Source organism: Uloborus diversus, chromosome 1 (genome assembly GCF_026930045.1).
Source record: "Uloborus diversus isolate 005 chromosome 1, Udiv.v.3.1, whole genome shotgun sequence".
Lineage (NCBI taxonomy): Eukaryota > Metazoa > Arthropoda > Arachnida > Araneae > Uloboridae > Uloborus > Uloborus diversus.
This window is the reverse complement of record NC_072731.1, coordinates 77,272,781-77,294,003: the sequence shown is the minus strand read 5'-3', so window position 1 is coordinate 77,294,003 and position 21,223 is coordinate 77,272,781. Positions and strand designations below refer to the sequence as shown.

Genomic DNA, 21,223 nt, shown 5'->3' with positions numbered 1-21,223 from the left:
CTCCTGCCAAAAGAACAATAAATTTAATTAAAATACACATTTTAGTTAGAACAAATCGAAAATTCAACCACCACCCAGAAAAAAAAGGATTTTATTAAAATACTCTATGCATGAAAAGCAAAAAAAAAAAAGAAAAAAAAAAAATCCCACCCTGCCCCCTGCCTCATGTGAAAAAAAGAATTTAAATCAAGTACTAGAGCAAACAAAAGTTCCCTTTCCAAATGATGGAAAATAATTCAATTAGAATATGCATTTAGAAAAAAATCTATAGCTCCTCCAAAGAGAAAAGATTTTCATTCATATAAGCACCCCTATCTGAATAACGATTGGTCAGCCCAAAATGCCACACAATTTATCAAGTATTCCATCTGTTGCTGCAACCTACGACACCGCAAATAGGCCATTTTTTGAGGGCTTTAATTAAATTTTCAACAGAATTGAAAAAAAGTTTGAAAATAAGTCGGCACAAGTATTTTGAACAAACATGTGCGTTGCGTAGTGAATTCGAAATAAACCACTGTTCTTTGATCAACACACCGATTGCGTTCGTTGATTGACCGGTAGGTTGATTAGGTGGCAAATAATTACTTCAGCTCCAGTGCTTTAGCATGCGGAGATGTCATTAGCTGTCACATGATCAACCGAGTGGTCACCACCGGTCGAGTTCGTCAAACTCAAGCTAGGTTGCTTTAAAATCGCTCCACCTGTGGTGAAAGTTCTATTTAGAACCGGTTTTTATCCATACCATTTCTCCCGATGTCTGATGTTGCAAACTATCAAAGTCATCAATAATTGCTCGATTTGGCGCTCGCCAAAGTTTTTTTTTTTTTTTTTTGGGAAATGTCGCAGTTATTTTATTTTTTGCAGAAAATCGAGCCATTTCCTTTATTTGTAGTCGTGATACACTTTTTACTGTGAAACAGCTATCCTTAGGTATTTTTCCGCAGAATGGTTTTGTTACGGACTTTTTTTTTCCTTTTCCCTATTCCCCCCCCCCCCTTAGTGCAAAATATTTCTTCACAAACTCTCTCTCATTCTGCGACTATGTCGCTGTGTTGGCAAGTATGCATACCACATACAATAATGCACTTATAACTGCAAGATGTTTTCTTCCTTCTGCAATGTGCTACAATCACAAATAGTTCTTTTTCCTTTTTTTTTTGTATCATGAGTAAAACTCGTTAATCTTGAAAGTTTAAACCCAATAACAATTTATTGAAATACCCATCGCTGTCTCATCGTTTTATCTCAATTAACAGTTGAACTCCTCAATTCCTTGTCTCAGATTCATATCAATCAACAGTGAAAGGAGCATATGTTTGAAGAGAAAGAGTTTAGAGATCAAGCCTAAATAATACAACATCAATAATTTCATTTGTTTGTTACATATATAGCAACTATTTGTGGCTAGGTAATGTTTTTCTACTAGTGATTTTATGCATCGATATCTTTTCAAATAAATGATTGGATGAATTTGAAGATATGGAATTTATTGCACAACTTAAAGAACAGCAGTTGTGGTTAATTATGAGTCAGTAAATTACACAAGATGCATCCCTCAGTTAAATGGCATAATGATTGAAGTATCTGTGATATGTGGAACAGAAGGGCGCTTTAAATGGCTAAAAGGGGAAGATAAAATCTTCTACACAAAAGAAAATATTTTAAAGAATTTATTTCCTCCTATCCCAATTATATAAACGTGGGTGATAATTAACATTTACAAAAAAATTTGATATTTAATGCAAATTAGAGAATTATCTAATAGAATTATCTAAACATATCAATTATTGCCATTAACATATTATTCAGTTTTAAGCAAAATTAAAAGTGGTTGAAAGAGGTTTTAAACACTTGTTTACGTCTGACATCATGGTAATTTTGTACATATTACGTTCGACACCAATAAAAAAATTCCCTGTTTTCACACTTAATACCTCTAAAATTAAAAAACATATTTATAAGTTATTAATATTTCATCATTGCTCTTTGACATAAAAGTAGTTACATAGTTGCAGATTAAGCCATTGACCCGAAAATTAGATTTTAGTTTTGCTAGTCTTAATTTTTCAATTCAGCTCATACGTAAACATCACAAGTTAAATATTTTTTTTCTTCAAATAAAATTTTTATCAGAATTTTTTTTTTTTGCTTTATAATTCTACATATATTTAAATTTCTAGATATATTACAGTATTTAAAAAAATATTTTGATCTGTTTTAAAATGGTTAACCAGTAAATATGTTAGATTTTTTAAGTAATTTCGTGCAATTTTTACATCCGACACTGTGGAATTGCCTTGTAATGCTTTTATTTTTTTTAAATAATTAAGTTTTGTTTAATTTGAATAATATATTTAAAAGAGCTAGCTTGTGTGACATTTTAAATTTAAATTTAAGGTTTTTTTTATATATAAATTATTAAAACATAAGAATTTCTAATGTGGGTATGAGAGCATTTTGTTTGATACTTTTTTACATATTCAAGCCCTTTCAGTTTTTGATTTATTTCCATTCCCTGCCAAGTTAAATTTTAAAATTATATCATATAAAAATGCTTCACAAAATCCTGATTTTTTGAGTATTTTCATTCCCAAGAGACAGTTTGATCATGAGTTGTAAATTCTAGCTTCCACTATAGTTTTTTCTTCCCCCTTTAAGCTGGTCTTTTCCCTCCCTTAGTTATTGGTCGAGGAGGAGAACAAATTACAAGGCTGCAAGCTGAATCAGGCTGCAAAGTTCAAATGGCTGCAGATAGTGGAGGATTACCTGAACGAATATGTACCTTAACTGGTTCAAGACAATCAATTGAGTAAGTTATTATGTATTCAAATAGCATTATAACCCTAATTTAATCTAACAATCCGTTTAGTGACAGCCTTACAATTTTCTTTGTAGGAAAGCAAAAGAACTCATAACTGCCATAATAAATCGGGGAGGACCTCCTTTAACAGTTTTAGATACAAATCATGTTCCTGATGGACATACAATAGTAGAAATGATGATTCCAGGCCCTAAAGTTGGACTTGTTATTGGGAAAGGTGGCGAAACTATTAGAAATTTGCAGGTATGTAAATTATTTAAGTATACTTGAATCATCAAATGTCAGATCATTTTTGTGAAAAATGCTTTGCTTACATTAATGAAATTAGAAGAAATAAATTATTTTAATTATTCTCTCCCTTATAAATGTAGGAAAGAGCTGCTGTAAAGATGGTGCTGATTCAAGATGGTCCTCAACAAACATCTCAAGAAAAGCCGTTGAGGATAACTGGAGAACCAGATAAATGTGAAGTAAGAAAAAATTGATGTAAATTAGTAATTTTTCTTTTTTGAAATACTTTAACTAATTTACGGCGCACTAAATTTGTAATTTTGTTTTTCACTATTTAAATGCTCAAAGTTGTGGATATTCATTTATTTGTTGTCCAAAATATGGAACTTACAGCTTATAATTACTTTTATTCTTTCGTTATTTATGTAGTTATGTAAACTATTTTTTACTTTTTTGGTTCTGCTGTATTTGTGCAGCAATCGTTTATCAATCACTTTTAGTTTGCAGTACTTTTTACTATCTCATTAGTATTCAAAAAGAAGTAGTGAGTAAAAATTCAAAGGTATTTTTCAATATAAAATATGACTTTACTGTAAAAATCAGCATGTAGTATGATGGACTGGTTCTCAACCTTTTCACTACTAAGGGACCTTATAAATGGTTCCCTTTCTTTTCTTATCCTTTTCAATCCCACATGCAATACAAATAATATTTTCACAACAAATTATATTAAGTGAAACAAGATAAATTCAAAAAATTTTCTTTAATAAATTTGGAAACTACTATCAAAATGATTCTAAGATCACTTTTCACTATCTGACACATGACAATTGCTAAATTTCCATATTGTCTTCAGAAAATGTTACTTGAGCCCACTCTTCTGATTATCACTGAAAATAGGGGAAAAAATATTATTTCATGGCCTTTTTTTTATCACCGTGTAGCATTTTGAATTTTTCCATGCATGTATGTGTATATGTATATATATATATACAGTCGTCCCTCGCTACTTCACGCTTCGACTTTCGCAGCTTCACTACATCACTGTTTTATCTAGGTTTTTTTTTTTCCAAATATAGTACTTAGCCTCTCATGCGCTTTTGTAAACTTTTTTCTACAAAAGAATAACAAAATAGATGTCTTTTAAGTAAGGTCTGCAGAGCTAGTTTCAATAGTTGATAGAGTGGAGGTATAAAATCGCCGAAGAAAGTGTAGGGAATCGTTATCTCATTTTAACCGTTAAGCACTTACTGGTAAGTATAAATCGCTGTATTATTACTAGGGGGTAATAAATACATCTTGAAATGGTGTTCAACAATTGTACTAGCTTTTTAAATTGTACATGCAAATGTAGAGAAAGAGGGGGGCACCTACGGTTACTAACGGGCAATTGATTCTTCATCGAACAAGTTGAGGTATTTTCATAGATTAGTAGTAGAGTGTAAGAACTGCATGTGTGTGTAGTTTATTTCCCAATAATTAACAATGTGATGTCTATTACGTCTAACTAGTGATGTAAAATACCCAGGTATTTATTTTTAGGGGTAAATACTCAGGGTATATACCCGGGTAAATACCCAAAATGGGTATTTACCCGGGTATTTATTTCAAATATTTATATTCAACTAAAATACTTTTCTGTATGTATTCTACTATGTATATATATATAACCAACCATATACAAAACAATACATTTTTGCCCAAAAATTGTATTTTGATTACATATTTAAAGAATTATTGTGTGAAACAACTTAGCGATCTAATATGATATTCACATTAAATGTGTTGGATATGCCTAATCAATGTTGATAGCCAAATTTCAGATATAAAAAGCCATTCTACAAAAAGTAAAAAGCTTAACAGGTTGCAAATAAAAGCAAACATCAATTTTTTAAGGTCCTAGTCTTTTATAACCCAGTAATATGTTCCTGCATGACATGAGCACTTAAAATTCGCAAAGCCACTTCTACTATAATACTGGTTCAACGTAAACTTCTCCTCCATAACAAAGGATTCACTCTCTAATCCTTCCCACAATATTTTCCTTCCCCGTATCCCAGTCTTTTCCCTATAATGAACTTGAACAAGTTCAGTCTTCAGTTGAACACTATCTAATTTCATATGTTTCCCAACTTGATAAACATTAAACCATCGAGCAGATCAGGTGGTTTCAGATCCCTCGCCTTGCATCATTGGATCCAAAATATCTGCAGCAAGATGAATTGGACCCCAATGCCAAATTCTTTCCTTTCTTTAAACGTATTCAAAATTTCTCTTTCTTCATTTTTTTTGCAAAGGGGACATGGGAAGCTGTTCCAGTAATACATTCTCTAATTTGTTGAACTACCCATTGACCAAATGTATTTGCGGATCATTTGATTCCAGAGATAAAGTCAACTTCACTATTGGTTCTAAAATACGAATCATTTTATCAATACGAAGTCAAAAAACTTCATCATCTAGGAGCCTCTTCTTTGATGCACTGGACAACTGGGATTCACTGACTGCTAGATTTTGAAGTACAAACTTGTTAGCTTTTAAACTTTGGAAACAGTACCAATAACTGCCCCATCTGGTTTTTACTGGAAGTTTTAAAGAACAGATTTCGCCACTTCTTGTTTTGAATTTTGACGAACATTGCTTGTAATACATGGCTTCATTTTATGGTTTGCACAATTTCAATTGTATGTGACAGAAAATTTTGAAGTGATTTACACTGCATTTTTTTTGCTTATTAATGCGAAAACTGTTTCTATATCTGTCACATTATCACTTAAACAGCAATATAATAAATAACACCATAGTCTTAATAGCTTCTCAGTTTATTCTTCCAAACACCCCTCATGCTTCCTTTTTTTCTTTTTTTAATTTTAATTTTGGATATGGCTAACCTAGATTATTATTTTGAAATCCTGAAGTTCATCATTAAATTGCTTATACTTCTCCAATTATGACATTTAAAAGAAAGATTCTCCGGTTTACAATATGTTTCTTTCATAATTTCATCAAGTCTTTCAATAAAAAATATTATAAACTGTGTAACATATATGTATGTATCGGTTTTACCAATTATTTCATATTTAGATTTAAAAAAAAATTCCCATTCACTTTTTGCATTTTTTTGTAAAATACCCAGTTTTTGGGTAAATACCCGGGTAAATACCCAAAAAATATTTACCTACCCGCTGGGTATTTACCCGATCCACATCACTATGTCTAACAAATCTAATTTTCTCATTTTGTGCAATATATTAAGTAATACAAATGTAATGGTGGCTAAGGGTGCTGTTTCATGTCTAGGGGGCTTTAACTATGATAAAAACCTATTTAAATTGCCGTAAGTTAGTTTTATGCTCTCTAATTAGAAAAATATGTACAGAATCCTACTTTGCGGAAATTCAGTTATCGGGATCAAGTCTGGACGACTGGAACGTCGCCTGACGTCTGGGACGAATTAGCCGCGGTAAACGAGGGTTGACTGTAGTTTAAAAACTTATTAAGACTCACTTTTTTCACCAATGGACCCAAATTTGTTTCATAAATAAGTCCCTTGGGCCCCAGTTACTGATAGGCAAAAGCAAACTTCCTACAAGCCCATCCTGTTACTCTTATCTGGTACAGAAGAGAACTTCCCAATAATGTATATTGAAGTTTAAAACAAATTTTTCTGGCATTACTTTGTGTAAAAAATTAATAGTATTAATTTATTTGAAAATTGAGATTTGCATTTTGCATTGTTAAATGTGGTAATATTCTTTTTTTTTTTCAACAGTATGCTAAACAACTTGTGATGGATTTGATTACGGAAAAAGAACTTGAGGTATGTACTCGGGCTTTTACATGAAGCTGGATGTTATTAATTGCACTGTAATTTCAAATAGAGTGTCATCAGGTTAAAACTAGGATGTTACATGCATGCGTATTGTTGCCTTAGAGCAACTGTAAGATATCTTAGTGTTATTTCTGGGATTAGATATCTTACTGTTTTTCTGAGGCGATGCTATGCTGGATCTTCATTACTCTAATTATCTTGTTACACTAAAAGTGATTTCCAAGGCTTTGCTTATTTGTCTTAATCTGAAAAATGTCATTATTTCATACGTCAAATTTTATTTAAAAAATCATAAAAATATGATCCCATTGAGATCCCAACTTGAAACTTTGCACAAATGAAGATAAAATACACACAAATTTTGAGATTTTTTTTAAAAAAAATTCATTATACCTTTTCTGAAAAATTAAAATTTAAAATTTAAATTTTATTTTTAAAAATTAAAATTGTTCTGAAATTAGTCATGTTGCATATCTTATTAAACAGCAACTAATGTACTTTAAAATGCTTTTTACCAAATCTTTCTTTCTATATTTGGTGCTGAGTTATCGTCCATTTTATGTTCAAGCATCCATGAAAAAAAGAGGGTTTTTCGAAAAATCAGAGTGTCATAAATAAAAAAATAATAGAGATAAAAATCTAAAAATTTGGACTTTTGATTACCTTGAAGGGTACAATCAATGAGCCAAATTTGAAAGAAATACAAAAGGGTGAGGGAAAAAATTTCCCAAATTTTGGATCACTTGACATGGAATGACCCTAATACATTATTACATTTTCATAATTTTAAAGAAATGATTTTGAACTTTAAGTATGCATTACTTAGACTACACAAACTAACCAGTACACATCACATCATAATTCTTTTGTTCTTATTGTAGTATTTGAGATTAAATCACTACAAACTTCGGTTGCGTAAGACCTCTTATTTTCTCCAATGCTGTAGTTTTGGGGATTATTTATTTCCTTGTCTGGATGTGATATCTGTGGTGGAAATAGGTCAGTTATCAGTAGGGGAGAAATTTAGGACTAGTCCTCCATTGAACAGAGTGACAGAAGAGACCACTACTTCAAGAGAAAAAAACGCGATTAAGTTGTCTAAGTGAAAAACAATAGGCTGATCATATTAAAAGTGCTTCCACAATAGTTCCAGGAACTCAGAGTTTGGTGCTTACTTAGAGTAAATAAAACAGACTTACCCCAAGGTAGCAAAATTCAGAAGAAAAAAGGAACACAGAGCTCCTGTTATGCAGCATCCAGTTTTTTATTTTGATATCAATCTTATTTCTGAGGAGGGAGCTCCCAGGTACATACATAGTACAGAACTTTGGCAAACACACAATTTTAACATGAAATAGAGATTGGAAGACACAGAGTGCAAAGGAAAAAAAATATTGCCTGTCGATCATATTACTTTAACAAAGGGGAGAGGATATGAGGTAATGACGGCCGTGAAATGCGCAGCACCCAGACACGTGATCACATTTGAATGATGAATTTGCTCAAAAAGATGACATTGAGGGTCACAGATATGACATCAATTAGATAAAAATGGAACAACGTTTAAAAGCACAAAACAGATAAAAAGTTTTTAAAAACGCAGACATGTTTCGGAGGCAATAGACTCCTTCCTCAGTGCGAAATGAACAAATGGATGAATCAAGGTCAATGGAGAGTTTAAATGCGTAACAGGAAAAACATTGACCAATCGGATATCAGCAAGTTCTGAGGCAAGATATGACGTATTCGAACATGTAAAATTGAATAAGATTGGAGAGAAATGCGGAACAGCAAAAGACTCATTGCCAAGATTATTTAAGTTTTTATGAATGTAAAAGGATTCTAGAAAATCTAATTCACCTACTGTTGTAGGTCTGCAAATGATCTTGGCCTCCAAAAAGACAAAATTGTGTCCTGTTTTCCAACAACAGACCCCAAAGAGTTCTTATTTTCCCTACTTTTTCCTACTTTTTAGAGCTCTCATCTTATTTTCCTACTTTTTCCTTTTTTTTCCTACTTTTTCTTCCTTTGGTATAGCACTTCTAATTATGCATTGATTCTTATTTTTACAATACCGCACCGATAATTTTTTGCATGTTTCAATATTTAAAAGCAAAAGAAACATGCAGATCCTGAGCTTTTCATTGACTGACGGTAGTAATTTCTGGAAGGAGCGCCGCGGTATCTGCGTGTTTAAAAGTTAAATTTTCGTAAGTGACTTTTTTGCCGTTGTGGCGTTTATGATCGACTTCTCATATCTCCCCGACTTCAGTCCTACTGTTTTAACCAAACGATAAAGAAATAGATACCGGCACATTCTGATGAAATTATATATTAGTTACCCGTCAATTAAAAGCTTTAATAAAACCCGTCAATTAATAACGGCCGATTATTCAAAAAGTGCGGGATAAGCCGAATTTGCTACTCGCCAATTTTTTGTATTGATGATAACAAGTGAAATGAAGCTCAATTTAAACCGTGTATTTAACAATGTGCAATAACTATTTAAACAATGTAAAACTTTAAAAAGAATGTAAAAAGCAAAAAATGAAAAACCTGTGCACTGTACATATTTTATTGATGTTAGTACAAAAAAAAAAGCGACAGATTACAGAAATTTGCAAAAACGGACCACTTCAAAAACAATCGCGGAAACTAACTTTTTTCATACATAAATATGATTATTGTTCATTCTAAATCGTAAACATGATTATAAAATTTGTAAAATTTCATTTTTTTCCCCTTGCAAAGAGTGCATTTGCAAAAAAAAAAAAACACGGCAAAACGTTCCCGATTTTTTGAGAAAAATTAAAAAACAATATACATGTCAAGCTCCCTCTCCGGAGAAATATTTAATCAAAAATGTGACTTAATTTTATTCTTTTTTTCTTGAAAAGTTTCATTTAAGATACTGAATGCGAGATTCCGTTTTTCTTTCTTCACATTTTTTAAAGTTGGGATAGAGCCACATGCAAATATGTACTGTATTTTGTTTTCTTTTTAATGGGTGGGGCATTTCTGAACATTTAAAAATTTTTGACAGACTCCTCTTTTCGGGGTACGGCAATTATACCGATGCGGCATATCTACTGTAAGTTATTGTATCAGAGTAGTTGATAAAGGGGGTAAAAGTAGTTGATGCCAGGTGCTATCCCCTCACTCAATTTCGTGAACAATTTCCGACTGAATATTTTTATTGTATGGTGAGGAGGATTGAGAGAAACTACATGCCTTTTATGCACAGAGAAACATTAGTAACTAATATTTATCTTTGATAAAAATGTTATGTTTACCATGCATAGATTTTTCTCTTTTTTTTCCCGTGACAAAAATTTTGGAACAAGAAGGAGGTAAAAAAAAATCATCAAACCAATAAAACAATATTTGATTTTATTCATTGATAAAAATTAAAACTGGCCAGTTATTTTGATTTTTCCTCCGGGGGTGCCTAGCAAAGGATGTATACTGAATGCAAATTTTATCTGAAAACAACAAAACCGCACAAAATTGTATAGTTAAGTATTAATTTTCCAAAGCCAGGGAGGAGAGAAATTGACCCCCTCCCCCATAAATCACGTGCCTGAAACAAAAATTTATGTTGAATGCTAAAAATACATAACATAATACAAATCCTTCATTTAGCTTATTTCGTTATTTATTTAGATTAATTATTTTATTATGAATTTTGTGTCCTATATTTAAGAACAAATTTTAGTTCTGCATTTTCAGTCTTTTTCCTTTTTTTTTTTTTCAAATTCAAACATCTGTCCCTGTTTATGCAAGAATGCATGTCAGCTGCTAATTATTTTGAACTGAAAATAATTTAATATTTGTTTTGCTTTTTGTGTCAGAGTTTGACAACAGCAGCTGAAATTGTTAATATTTTCATATGATAAATGGATGCTCTCGAAGGAATGTTTTCATTTTTGACACAACAAATCTTTAACAAAAATGGCTGTATTGCACCAACCCCCATTTGAGGGTTTTTTTTTTTCGCTATATTACATTTTATTCCTCAACACTTAAAATTTTTATTATTGTATTCTCTTGAAAGGTTTGTTTAGATTTTTTCATATTTTGTAATTAATATCTTTGTTTTTTTTCATACTGATCATTTTCAGTTTGCTTCTTTCGTTTTGTTTTTGCGACTCAGTGTTTCATTAAATCCCTTTAATACTTTAAAAGCACCGTTAATTTATTTTTGGGAAAGTTTGAAATCACAAATACTGTTTATTTTACATTAGAAGTAAAATTTACGCTAAATTTATTTCCTCTTGACGTATGTTATCTTTATTGTACATGCTCGCTTATTTGGTTTCCGCTGAAAAAAAGGCGCAAAGAAAATGTCTAATTCCAACATTTTCTATATGTTGGTATTAAATCCACCACACATTTCTTCAAATATCTCGAAAACTAATTTTTGCAGATACTGCCCTTGATCTGCACACGGCAGTATTATTTACGTAAGTAAAGCTACATTACTTCTATACTTTAACTATCACTTGTTACTCTTGCAGTAACAATTATACTGCTTGAAAATTCAGTTCAAGATTATTTCCATTTGAATTGCTTAGTTTTATCATGATTAGATATGTCTTTAAGAATGGTTTTAATAATTTCTTAGAATTCTTATGCTAACTGGTTACTGGAAGTAAAGTATTTGTTTTAGATTTCCAATAATATTTCTTTGTGGACAATTTAATATTCTATTTTTACCAAAAAAATAGGAGCAGCTTTTCAAAATATATTTTTAATTAACAGCTTAAACCATTTTAAACACTGCATTTTATTTAATATGCAATGCTTTTCAGGTAAGGCAAAGAAAGGAAACCATTATTATTGTTAACGTGAATCAGGGAAATTTGTTGAACTTAATCAGGGAAAAGTCAGGGAACTTTTTTTTCCAGTTCCTGTCGCCACCCTGTTGTAGAAATTTCTAGAGTTGTTATAGAAAAGGTAGAAGAACTCTGGAGAAAAGGCTTCTCTTCCAATAATTTCACATCAACAAAGTATTGCGTTACTGAGAAAGTATCATAAAAAATCATAGATATAAAGAAGTATGCAAGAAAAACAAGTGAATCGGCAAGAATAAAAATTAAGAAGATTTCAAGACATCGCTAAATCTACACTGTTTGATATCTCAACAGGTAAGTGCAATGGCATGTCACCGTGCACATGTGAAAAAAATAGAAAGATACCAGTGTTGGAACAAGAATTCTTAAAAGATCAAGATCTTCGAGGAAAATGTACCTGAGAAATTTGATGCAAAAACTACAAGGGTGCAAAAACTCAGAGTAGAAGGAAAATTGATGGAAGATGAACAACTGAAGAAGTGGAAGAAAAAATCTGAAAGTGATGTTTATACCCAACCTCTTCAGTATGAAAGTAGTTCTTCTTTAAGCTCTACTGCAGAAAGTGCAGATAATTTTGACGAGGATTTTATGGAAGTTGCTATGTCTTCAAAAAAAATATGAAGAGCTCGAATGACATATTCGTTATCAGAGTTGGCAACAGCACTAGATAGATCTGGAGTTTCAAGTCGGAAAGGTACAATGATAGCAAGTACTACACTTGAAGATGTTGGCTTGATAACGAAGAAAGATTCCACTATGGTGATAGATAAATGTAAAATAGATCGTCAAAGGAAAAAAGTTCGCATGGATTTACAAAGTGGTTTAGCAGAGGATAAGACAGCGTTGTAGGCATTATATTTCGATGGGAGAAAGGATCGAACCTTAGTAATTGTAAAAGAAGGGGATGTTTCACACAGAAGATTTAAAATGGAAGAGCATATAGTATTATTACAAGAACCAGGAAACAATTTTCTCGGTCATGTATCGCGCCAAAAACTGGTACAGCGAATGAAGTGTTATCAAGCATATTAGATTATTTAAAAACAACCCAAGTATCTACTGTGTATTCAATTGCAGTAGGATCAGATGGAACAGCAGTCAATAGTGGTGTGAAAGTTGGTGTAATAAGACTGTTTGAGCTGCATTTAAAAAGGCCGTTGCAGTGGCTCATATGTCAATTGCATGCCAATGAGCTACCTTTACGCTAACTGTTACAGCATCTTGATGAAAGCACTATAGATCCTTTTACATATAATGGTTCTATAGGGAAGCTTCTTGGCACATAGTCAATTCAAAAAAAATCGCTTTTGATTTGCCAACAGTTGATACAGACGGACTTAGCACTAACCAAAGCTACTTGTATCAAATATGTCAAGCAATATGTTCATTAAATTGTTCAACATCGCTGTCCACCAAATCACCAGGAAAGCTATCTCATGCTAGGTGGCTTACAACAGCAAACAGAGTACTTTGTTTGTATTTTGGTACAAAAGAGCCATCACTGGAAATGGGACTATTGTAGAATACATTATAAAAGTGTATGCAAAAGTTTGGTTTTTGATTAAAACTGAGCCTTCATGCACAGCCGGTGCAGAGCATCTTGGGGAAGTTATCGACTACTCAAGATATCTTAGCGATGATCTGAAACCGGCAGTTAACCCTGTTATATAAAGAAATGGATTTTTTGGTCATCCAGAAAACCTGCCGATAGCCATGATCAACGACACATTATCCTCAGTAAGGAAATTAGGCTACTGAACAATCCTGAAGGCCTGAACTCTTACTAATGAAACTGTTTGTTATTTTGTCATTCCACCTCTAAATTTTCAAGCAAAAGACTATACAGTATTGATAAATTGGCAAAATTGTGTCCTTACAGACCCTCCACTCACCAAACATATACCCAATGTGGAACTTGAGAAAGTAGCTGAAATGGGTGACATTATTGAAAGTGAGTTGTGGAATTTACCATGTCATACACAGGCGGTAGAAAGAGCAGTTAGGTTGGTTTCAGAAGCATCTTTATCTGTTTGTGGAGCAACACGCGGTGATGGCTTAATGCGTACAACATTGGCTTCCCGTAAATTAATGCCAAAATTTGAGAACAAAGCAATTTATAAGGTGTGAAACTCTGAGGTTAATTCTTAGTCATTTTCCTCTAATACTTCGGGAAAATGAGCGAAGAGCTGCTGTAAAACTTCGGCGATGGACTTCTGGTACTTTAATCTTTTTAACCTATATTTTAATCCTAAAGAATTCTATAGTGTTATTATAGAAAAAGAAAGTATTAAAAATGCTTAAATTTTTCAAAAAAAAGTGTTGAATAAAGTTTTTGCTTTAAAACGTCAAAATTTTAAAAATTATGGAAAATATTCCAAATTTCACCAGTTGAGCAGAGTTTGAATGTTATTATTATTATTATATATGAGTAAAGAATCTTACTAGGCAATCATTTTCACTACTGGTGATTAAAACAATCAAAACATGAGAAATTAAAAAAAAAAGCAAATAAATGTCAATTTTTTCAAATTTGGTGAAATTTTAAGGGACTGGTGAGGGATTTAAAGATATTTTGATAACCCCCCCCCCCCCCCCCCCCCAAAAAAATATGAGCATTAGATGTCAATACATTACTTTTCCCACCACAGGCGATTTTAAAATATTATACATAAGATTTAAAATATTTTTTTTAAAAAAAAAGTTGATTTTTACATATTTTGCCAAACTTTAAAGGACTGGAAAGGAATCTAAATATATTTTGATTTCCAAAAAATTTTTTATGCGTGCATTTGATGCCAATACATAACTTTTCCCCACCACGGGCATTTTTGATTAAAAAAAAAAAGTCGAAATCGACCCACTCTACTGTTCATCTCTCGCTCTTGCCTCCAACTCTGCCAAAATCTTGTACACGCAGTATCAAAAAATGACGCGGTCGCGTGAAAACAAACGTATCAATCTGCTGCGTCCTATGCACAGCCAATGGGAGACCAGAAAAGTGACATCACTAAACAGTGACCACGCCTACAGCCAATGGGTGAAAAGGTTGGAAAACAACGACATAGCAGGGAGAAGAACGCAAAACATGGCCGCCAAAATCATGGGCAACGCCATTACTTATCAAAATCAGAAAAAACGAATTAATAAAAGAAAAAACACAAACCTATGCAAAAAATATTTGACAAACTATATCACATTATCATTAATCATTCAAGTCATTAATCATAAAAGGACATGTATCTGTCAACTCATATTTTAATTTCTTCAAAGCTTTTTTCTTTCTAACACTTAAGTTTGAAAAGGAAACAAATTTAACACAAAAATGTATTCTTCCTGTCTGCAGGTTTTAAAAAATGCTTCATCAAAAGTCAAGTAACTTCAAATATATAATCGAACAAAAGTATTTTGCACCAGCCTTCTCTAATTCCTTTTAGATTTGACTTGATGGTACGAAGATATGAAAGCTCGGTGATATATGCATAGTTAGTATAAGTAGGCTAAAATATTTTTAGAAATGCAAAATATTTTGCTTGAAAGGTGTGCTCAACTAAATTACATTGATTGAGTGAAGTAATTTCTCTCTCTGTCTTTTTCCAGAGCATTCAGAGGGGTGGGTTTGAAGGAACTAATGAATATGGAAGTGCTCCTGGTGGACAAAGGCCTCCTGGTGGTTCTGGTAATACGCATGAAGTGAGTTTTTAATGGATTTACATTGCCCTATCCTAGAATGTTTTATAATGAACTTTAAGTGTAAAATGTATTTAAAATTATAGCTTTAATGATTTTACTAATAATCAATTTGTGATCATTTTGCAATTGATTTCATCAAAAAGTTATATTAAATTACGGTTTGGAAGTGGCCTCATAATCCTGACAAAATTTTATATGAAAAAGAGTGTATCATTTAAAAGATTGCTCCCCCAAAAGTTGTACATGCTCGTGCAGTTTTTAAATTTAGAAGTTTACTGTAACTTCTTTGTATTTGTTCATGTAGGTGAATAAAATTCTACCTATTGTCCTTAAATTACTCGACTTACTTGAAAATTTTGTATACTGTCACACAGGGTGATACTGATGGTCACACAGGTGATTGAAGTAAATTAACTTTTTCTGTATGCAAAATGAATATTCTAGTATTTTTACTTCCATAGTCCTTTTGGTATATAGATTTCAAAAAAATAATTATAGTTCTAGTCAAAATTCACAGAAATTGAGTTCTTTTTATGTTTTTGTTTTTTCCATTACAAAAAGGTCACAAAGGTGACACAAACTCAAAGTGCTTAGAAAGAAATTTGAAATTAATTTTTTAATTAAAACTTTTCAAGCAGTGTTTGTTATGACACCCAAAATGAAGTTACTTAAAAAAAGTCTGATTATTTTTATACAAATGCTGTTAAGTTTAACAATATTTGTGAGTTTGTGTTCAAATGTCACACAGGTGATTCTGGCAACTCTCTATATCAATAAATCTTAAGTAAACAAGCAAATTAAGTAGTAAATGAAGTTTTGGTTAAAATATGCTTTTTGAACTACTTTAAAATGTATAAAATTGAAAAATAATGTCAACTGAATGAATAAAAAGGAACGGCTTGCATTTTTTTTCTCCATGTAATTTTCGAAACACTTTGTTGGTCTGCCTTGTATGTTTATGTACCTAATAGGAAAAGCTGCATTGATTGGAAATATTGCATTCATTTGAAAAAAAAAAAAAACTATTTAGCAAACTTGCATTAGGTTGAAAAATAAGTTTCTAAATTTATAATTTTTTAATTTAACTCTAAAGCTTTGATAGTTGCTTTGAATTAGTTAGATTTTACTCTTTTCAATAAAATGTAAAATTTATAAAAACAGTTGGGGAAAAACAATGAAGTTTTTCAAAAAAAAATTTTTTTTTCCAAAAAAAAAAAAAAAAAAAAAAAAACTCCTAAAACAACTCTGTATTAAATACTTATTCATTTTCAGATAATGGTGCCAAAACAAGCTGTAGGTGTGGTTATTGGCAAAGGAGGTGACATGATTAAGAAAATTCAGCAAGATTCTGGTGCACGTGTACAGTTTTTAAATGTTAAAGATGAAAGCCCAGAAGATAAAGTTTGTGTCGTGTCGGGAAGTCCAGAGCAAATCCAGGCTGCCAGCACTTTCATAAACGACCTCATCCAAAGTGTACTGGTGAATATTTAAACTCTCTAATTACAGGCAGGCTTGCATATCACTTACCTTGCATTCTATTCTAAAACACTTTTGAAATTAATTTTGATACTAATAATTAATGTGCAGATAGTGTATCAGACTTATTTTTCTGATACTGACTATGCAGGTTTGTCTGTCTCTAGTTTAGTGATTCCTGTTTAAATTTGTCAGTGATACTCAACCCTTTTTTTTTTTTTGACTCTTGAGCTGAATATTCATAAAAGCTTTCTCCTGAGCCGGAGCATGAAAATTACTTATGTTTTTAGTAAGTTCTCACACTTCATCAAGGGGGGGAAAAAACTGCTTTTCAATGCCTAACAAAATATTAAATGCTTGTTCAGAGAAAGTGTTGTTTTATGATGCATCTACACACAAAAATGTTTCTATCACTGCTTGTCAAGTTTTTTTTTCCTTCTTTCACTAGGCCACTCACGAAAAACTGGTGAGCCACATGAAAAACTGGTGAGCCACATGCGACCCATTGATTGCAGGTTGAGTGTCACTGATCTAAGTTCTTTTCAGTCACTAATCATTCATATCACAATTGACTTGTAATTTAACTTTTTTTATTTCATTGTTGAGATTATTATATTTTTGAACATTTTTGGAGCATATTTTATACTTAAGAATGGAAAAATAGCTTGAAATGCATGAAGTCTGATGTTTCAATTTAGTTATTAATTACAGGGTGGCGACAGATCAGGGAAATCAGGGAGATCAGGGAAAAGTCAGGGAACTTTATTAATCAGGGAAAAGTCAGGGAAATATCAGGGAATTTTGAAAAAATAACAAAAAATCAGGGAAAATTGATTTTATGAAGAAAAAAAAAATTTTTTTTGCTTTAAAAAATTAAGTACTCTTAATTCCCTACGCATTTTCCGCCAATTATCTGTTCAAAAAAAAAGTAAAATTAATGAGGTGCGATTTTACATTGCCGCATATTTGTGCATCTTCTTTCCTCAACATCAAAGTATTGACGTCTTACTTATTAACCACAGGATGAACTTCCTAAGATTGCTTCTGTGCCTGTTAGGTTGTTTATTTTACCTAGCTTGAAATTTCCTTTAATGCTTTCAATGCTATGTAAAATAAACAACCATACAGGCAAAGAGGAAGTCTTCATTAATGCCTTAGCTCCTTTGCCTTTATTCCATTGTCTCGAAGTAATTCGCGTACTGTAATCACGATTTCAAGAAGAAATCTTTGGTTTTTGAATTAATACTATAAAAGCTTACGATTATTACTTCTTCGTGTTTTTAATTTAATTGCTAAAATTGAACTTTCAATTAAAAAAAACTTTGTTTTTTGCCGTTATACTATTTGTTGTCACCACAGATTATAAAGGTTTTCTTTTCTTCAGACTTAAGAAGTGATTCTTTAATTTTATAACCAAGTTGTATTCTTCTATTATATATTTTAAAATTAACTTTTTTTTTTCTTGCATTTCAAAGTTGTTTGTTACAAAAGCAATCTAAGATTTTTTTCGTTACATACTGAAATCGTTTGGAATAGAGTTAACTTGTGTACTTAAGTAAATATCTTTATTTTTTTTATTGCTAAAATGCTGTATTCATTCATTAAAATCTATGTTCTTGATTAGAGAAAAGCTCCCCATGAATGGATGTCAAATGGTTTCATCTGTTTTGCATAAATATGTCAATTAGTTATATACGAATAACTACATTACTTCTATTCTTTCACTATTACTTGTTATTCTTGCAACAATTATTATACTGTTTGAAAATTTAGTTCAAAATAATTTCAATTACTTTTTAGTTCTATCATAAATACACATATGTTTTTAAGAGTCATTTTAATACTTTCTTAAAATTCTCATGCTAAGTGGTTTCTGGAAGTAAAGTATTTTTTTTTTTTTTAATTTTCTATAATCTTCCTATGTAGAAAAATTTAATATACTGTTTTGTAGGTGTTTTTTTTTTCCAAAAAAAAAATTGACTTGATATGTTTTTTTATAACCATTTTGTTAAAAAAGTAGCATCTTTTTAAAATATATCTTTAGTGCAACAACTTTACACAACTTAAAACGTTTAAAATACTGCATTTTATACAAACATACAGTGGATTTCAAGTAGAGCAAAGAAAGAAAACCATTATCATTGGTAACGTAAATCAGGGAAATTTGATGAACTTAATCAGGGAAAAGTCAGGGAACTTTTTTTCGTAGTTCTTGTCGCCACCCTGAATTAGTCATCAATTTAAAAAATAGACACCTACCTTGCACCAAAGTTTGAAAAAACCTGGGTTTTTCTGGAAAAAGTCAGGTCTACCTGTTTTTTTTTTTTTTTTTTTTTTTTTGTTATAATGAACTCCCCAGGTTCTGTTGGGTTTTTAATGATAACCCTGGATTTTTCCAGGTTTTTCTTTTTTTTTTTTTCAATTTTTTAAAAATGCATATCTGAGTATTGTATCAAACCTTTAATTGGTTGTTTTTAAATTTACTTTCAAAAAAAGTTAAAGTCAAACATTAATTTGAAACGTAATAAAAATATTATTTTGTTCTATAAAATGACCATTTAAAATGTAAACATTTACCTGTATTAAGCTGCTAGTATTAGATAAGCGCTCTTGTTAGTTTATCGAACAAAATTTTTTTACAACAATGCAAAACAAAATCTTTGGAAATGAATGAAATAGTTATTTTTTTTTTCTGTTCCTCAAGTATTTTCTATCATTGTAATGGAGAAATTCATATACAGTATAACTTCAATTTTACAATACCGGAGTTAACAATTTCCTCAATTTAATGATACATTTTTCTGGTCTGGATTTGGCTGCATTGTGTCCAGGCTCCTCGATTTCACAATAACTTTTTTCAGTCCCTTGACGATCGTTAAATTGAAAATATACTGTACAATTTAAATTTTTGGTTCCAATAAAACTAATAGAAAGCATATGTATGATGAAACACCTTTAAATTTCTTCAAAGTTTAACTACAAATAGCCAAATACTAAATTAACTAGCTTTTAAGAAATACCTCCATGGGAAAAAAAAAAGCTAAACTGGCTAAAAAAGAAGATAACTTCAGGTCTTGGTAATGACAATATATTGATACAAGTATTATATTTGTTTTCAGGGTTGATAACAATCATGGTTAAAAAAAAGGATTATTTTGATTTAAATAGAATTTTTGAAATTGAAATATGCCAAAGTAATATTTGATACTACAGGAGCCGCCGCTTATATGAATCACGTTTGTTCTAAACAGTTTTGAATCTGTAAAGCGGCTGATTCAATAAAGCGGCTAATTCAATAAAGCTGGATTCGATGATTTTATTCCGATTTAGCCGATTTGATTCATTAAAGCAGTTGATTCAATTAACCACTGATTCGATTAACTGGCGTTCACTGTAAAAAAATAAACTGTTCACGCTTAATGTTTAAATCAGATGATTCTTATTTTCATATATAATCAAAATAACTAAAGTTGCCAGACGAATATTTTTGTAATTTTAGCCCATTTCTGCCAACCATAAAGGGCAGGTGCACATCTGAGTTTGACAAAAACTTGCTACAATATAAAGTCCCATATCTATGTGGATCAATATCCCAAACCTTTTTTAACAGTCAAAATAAACATCTTTCCCTTTTTCTTAAAGAAAAAAAAAGAGGAAAAGAAATGTGAAACTATATTAACTGGAAATAAAAATAACATAAGGCATTGAAGTATCTTCCTAAAATGTTTTTTTTTTTTTTTGAAAAAAAAAAAAAAATGCTGAGATCAATGATTTTAAACTCTAAAATGCAATGTGCTATGACACATTGCAACACATAAACCATTAGGAGAAGTCTAGAAGATACGAAGAATTATGTCTTTGAAATTAGTAGATTTATTAAAAATTGAAAGTGTTTAGTTTTTTTTTCTTTGTAGATCCATTTAGATTTTTAAGCTTTTAAACTTTGGCAACAAATAGTTGAAAACATTTGGGTTTTTTATGTTTAAAAATTTTAAAAAAAAACATTTTCAAGATGTTTTAAGTTTTGAAGAAAATTTAAATATTGTATTTGTTTTTAACAAGAAAAGAAACAAAAACCAAATTAAAGTTTTATCGAAGCATATTTTCTGTTTTTTATCATTTTCTTGGAGAAAATTATTGTAAAAAAACTGTATAAGCTGTCAACACAAAATCTGTATTTTGTCACTTATAGCAAAAACCTATTTATCAGAAAGTAGTTGAATAATATAGGAAAACATTAACTTTTTCTCTCTCTAAAGAAAACGAATAGATTTGAGTGGGGGGAAAAACCTGTACATCTCTAGTTTGATAGGTGCA

The 21,223-nt window shown here is 31.1% G+C and overlaps 1 protein-coding gene across 4 annotated transcripts in view; it reads left to right on the top strand.

Moving 5' to 3' along the window:
* LOC129230504 (far upstream element-binding protein 1-like) overlaps nucleotides 1–21,223 on the top strand; it is a 159,559-nt gene that overhangs the window by 42,571 nt on the left and 95,765 nt on the right. For 3 of the 4 annotated variants that reach the window (XM_054864909.1, XM_054864922.1, XM_054864915.1), the window contains exons 6-11: nucleotides 2,683–2,812; nucleotides 2,899–3,067; nucleotides 3,196–3,294; nucleotides 6,828–6,875; nucleotides 15,338–15,430; nucleotides 16,703–16,909. In XM_054864909.1, coding sequence (XP_054720884.1) covers nucleotides 2,683–2,812; nucleotides 2,899–3,067; nucleotides 3,196–3,294; nucleotides 6,828–6,875; nucleotides 15,338–15,430; nucleotides 16,703–16,909 — 746 coding nt within the window. The remainder of the gene's footprint in view (nucleotides 1–2,682; nucleotides 2,813–2,898; nucleotides 3,068–3,195; nucleotides 3,295–6,827; nucleotides 6,876–15,337; nucleotides 15,431–16,702; nucleotides 16,910–21,223) is intronic. The other variant, XM_054864930.1, reaches the window with a different exon arrangement.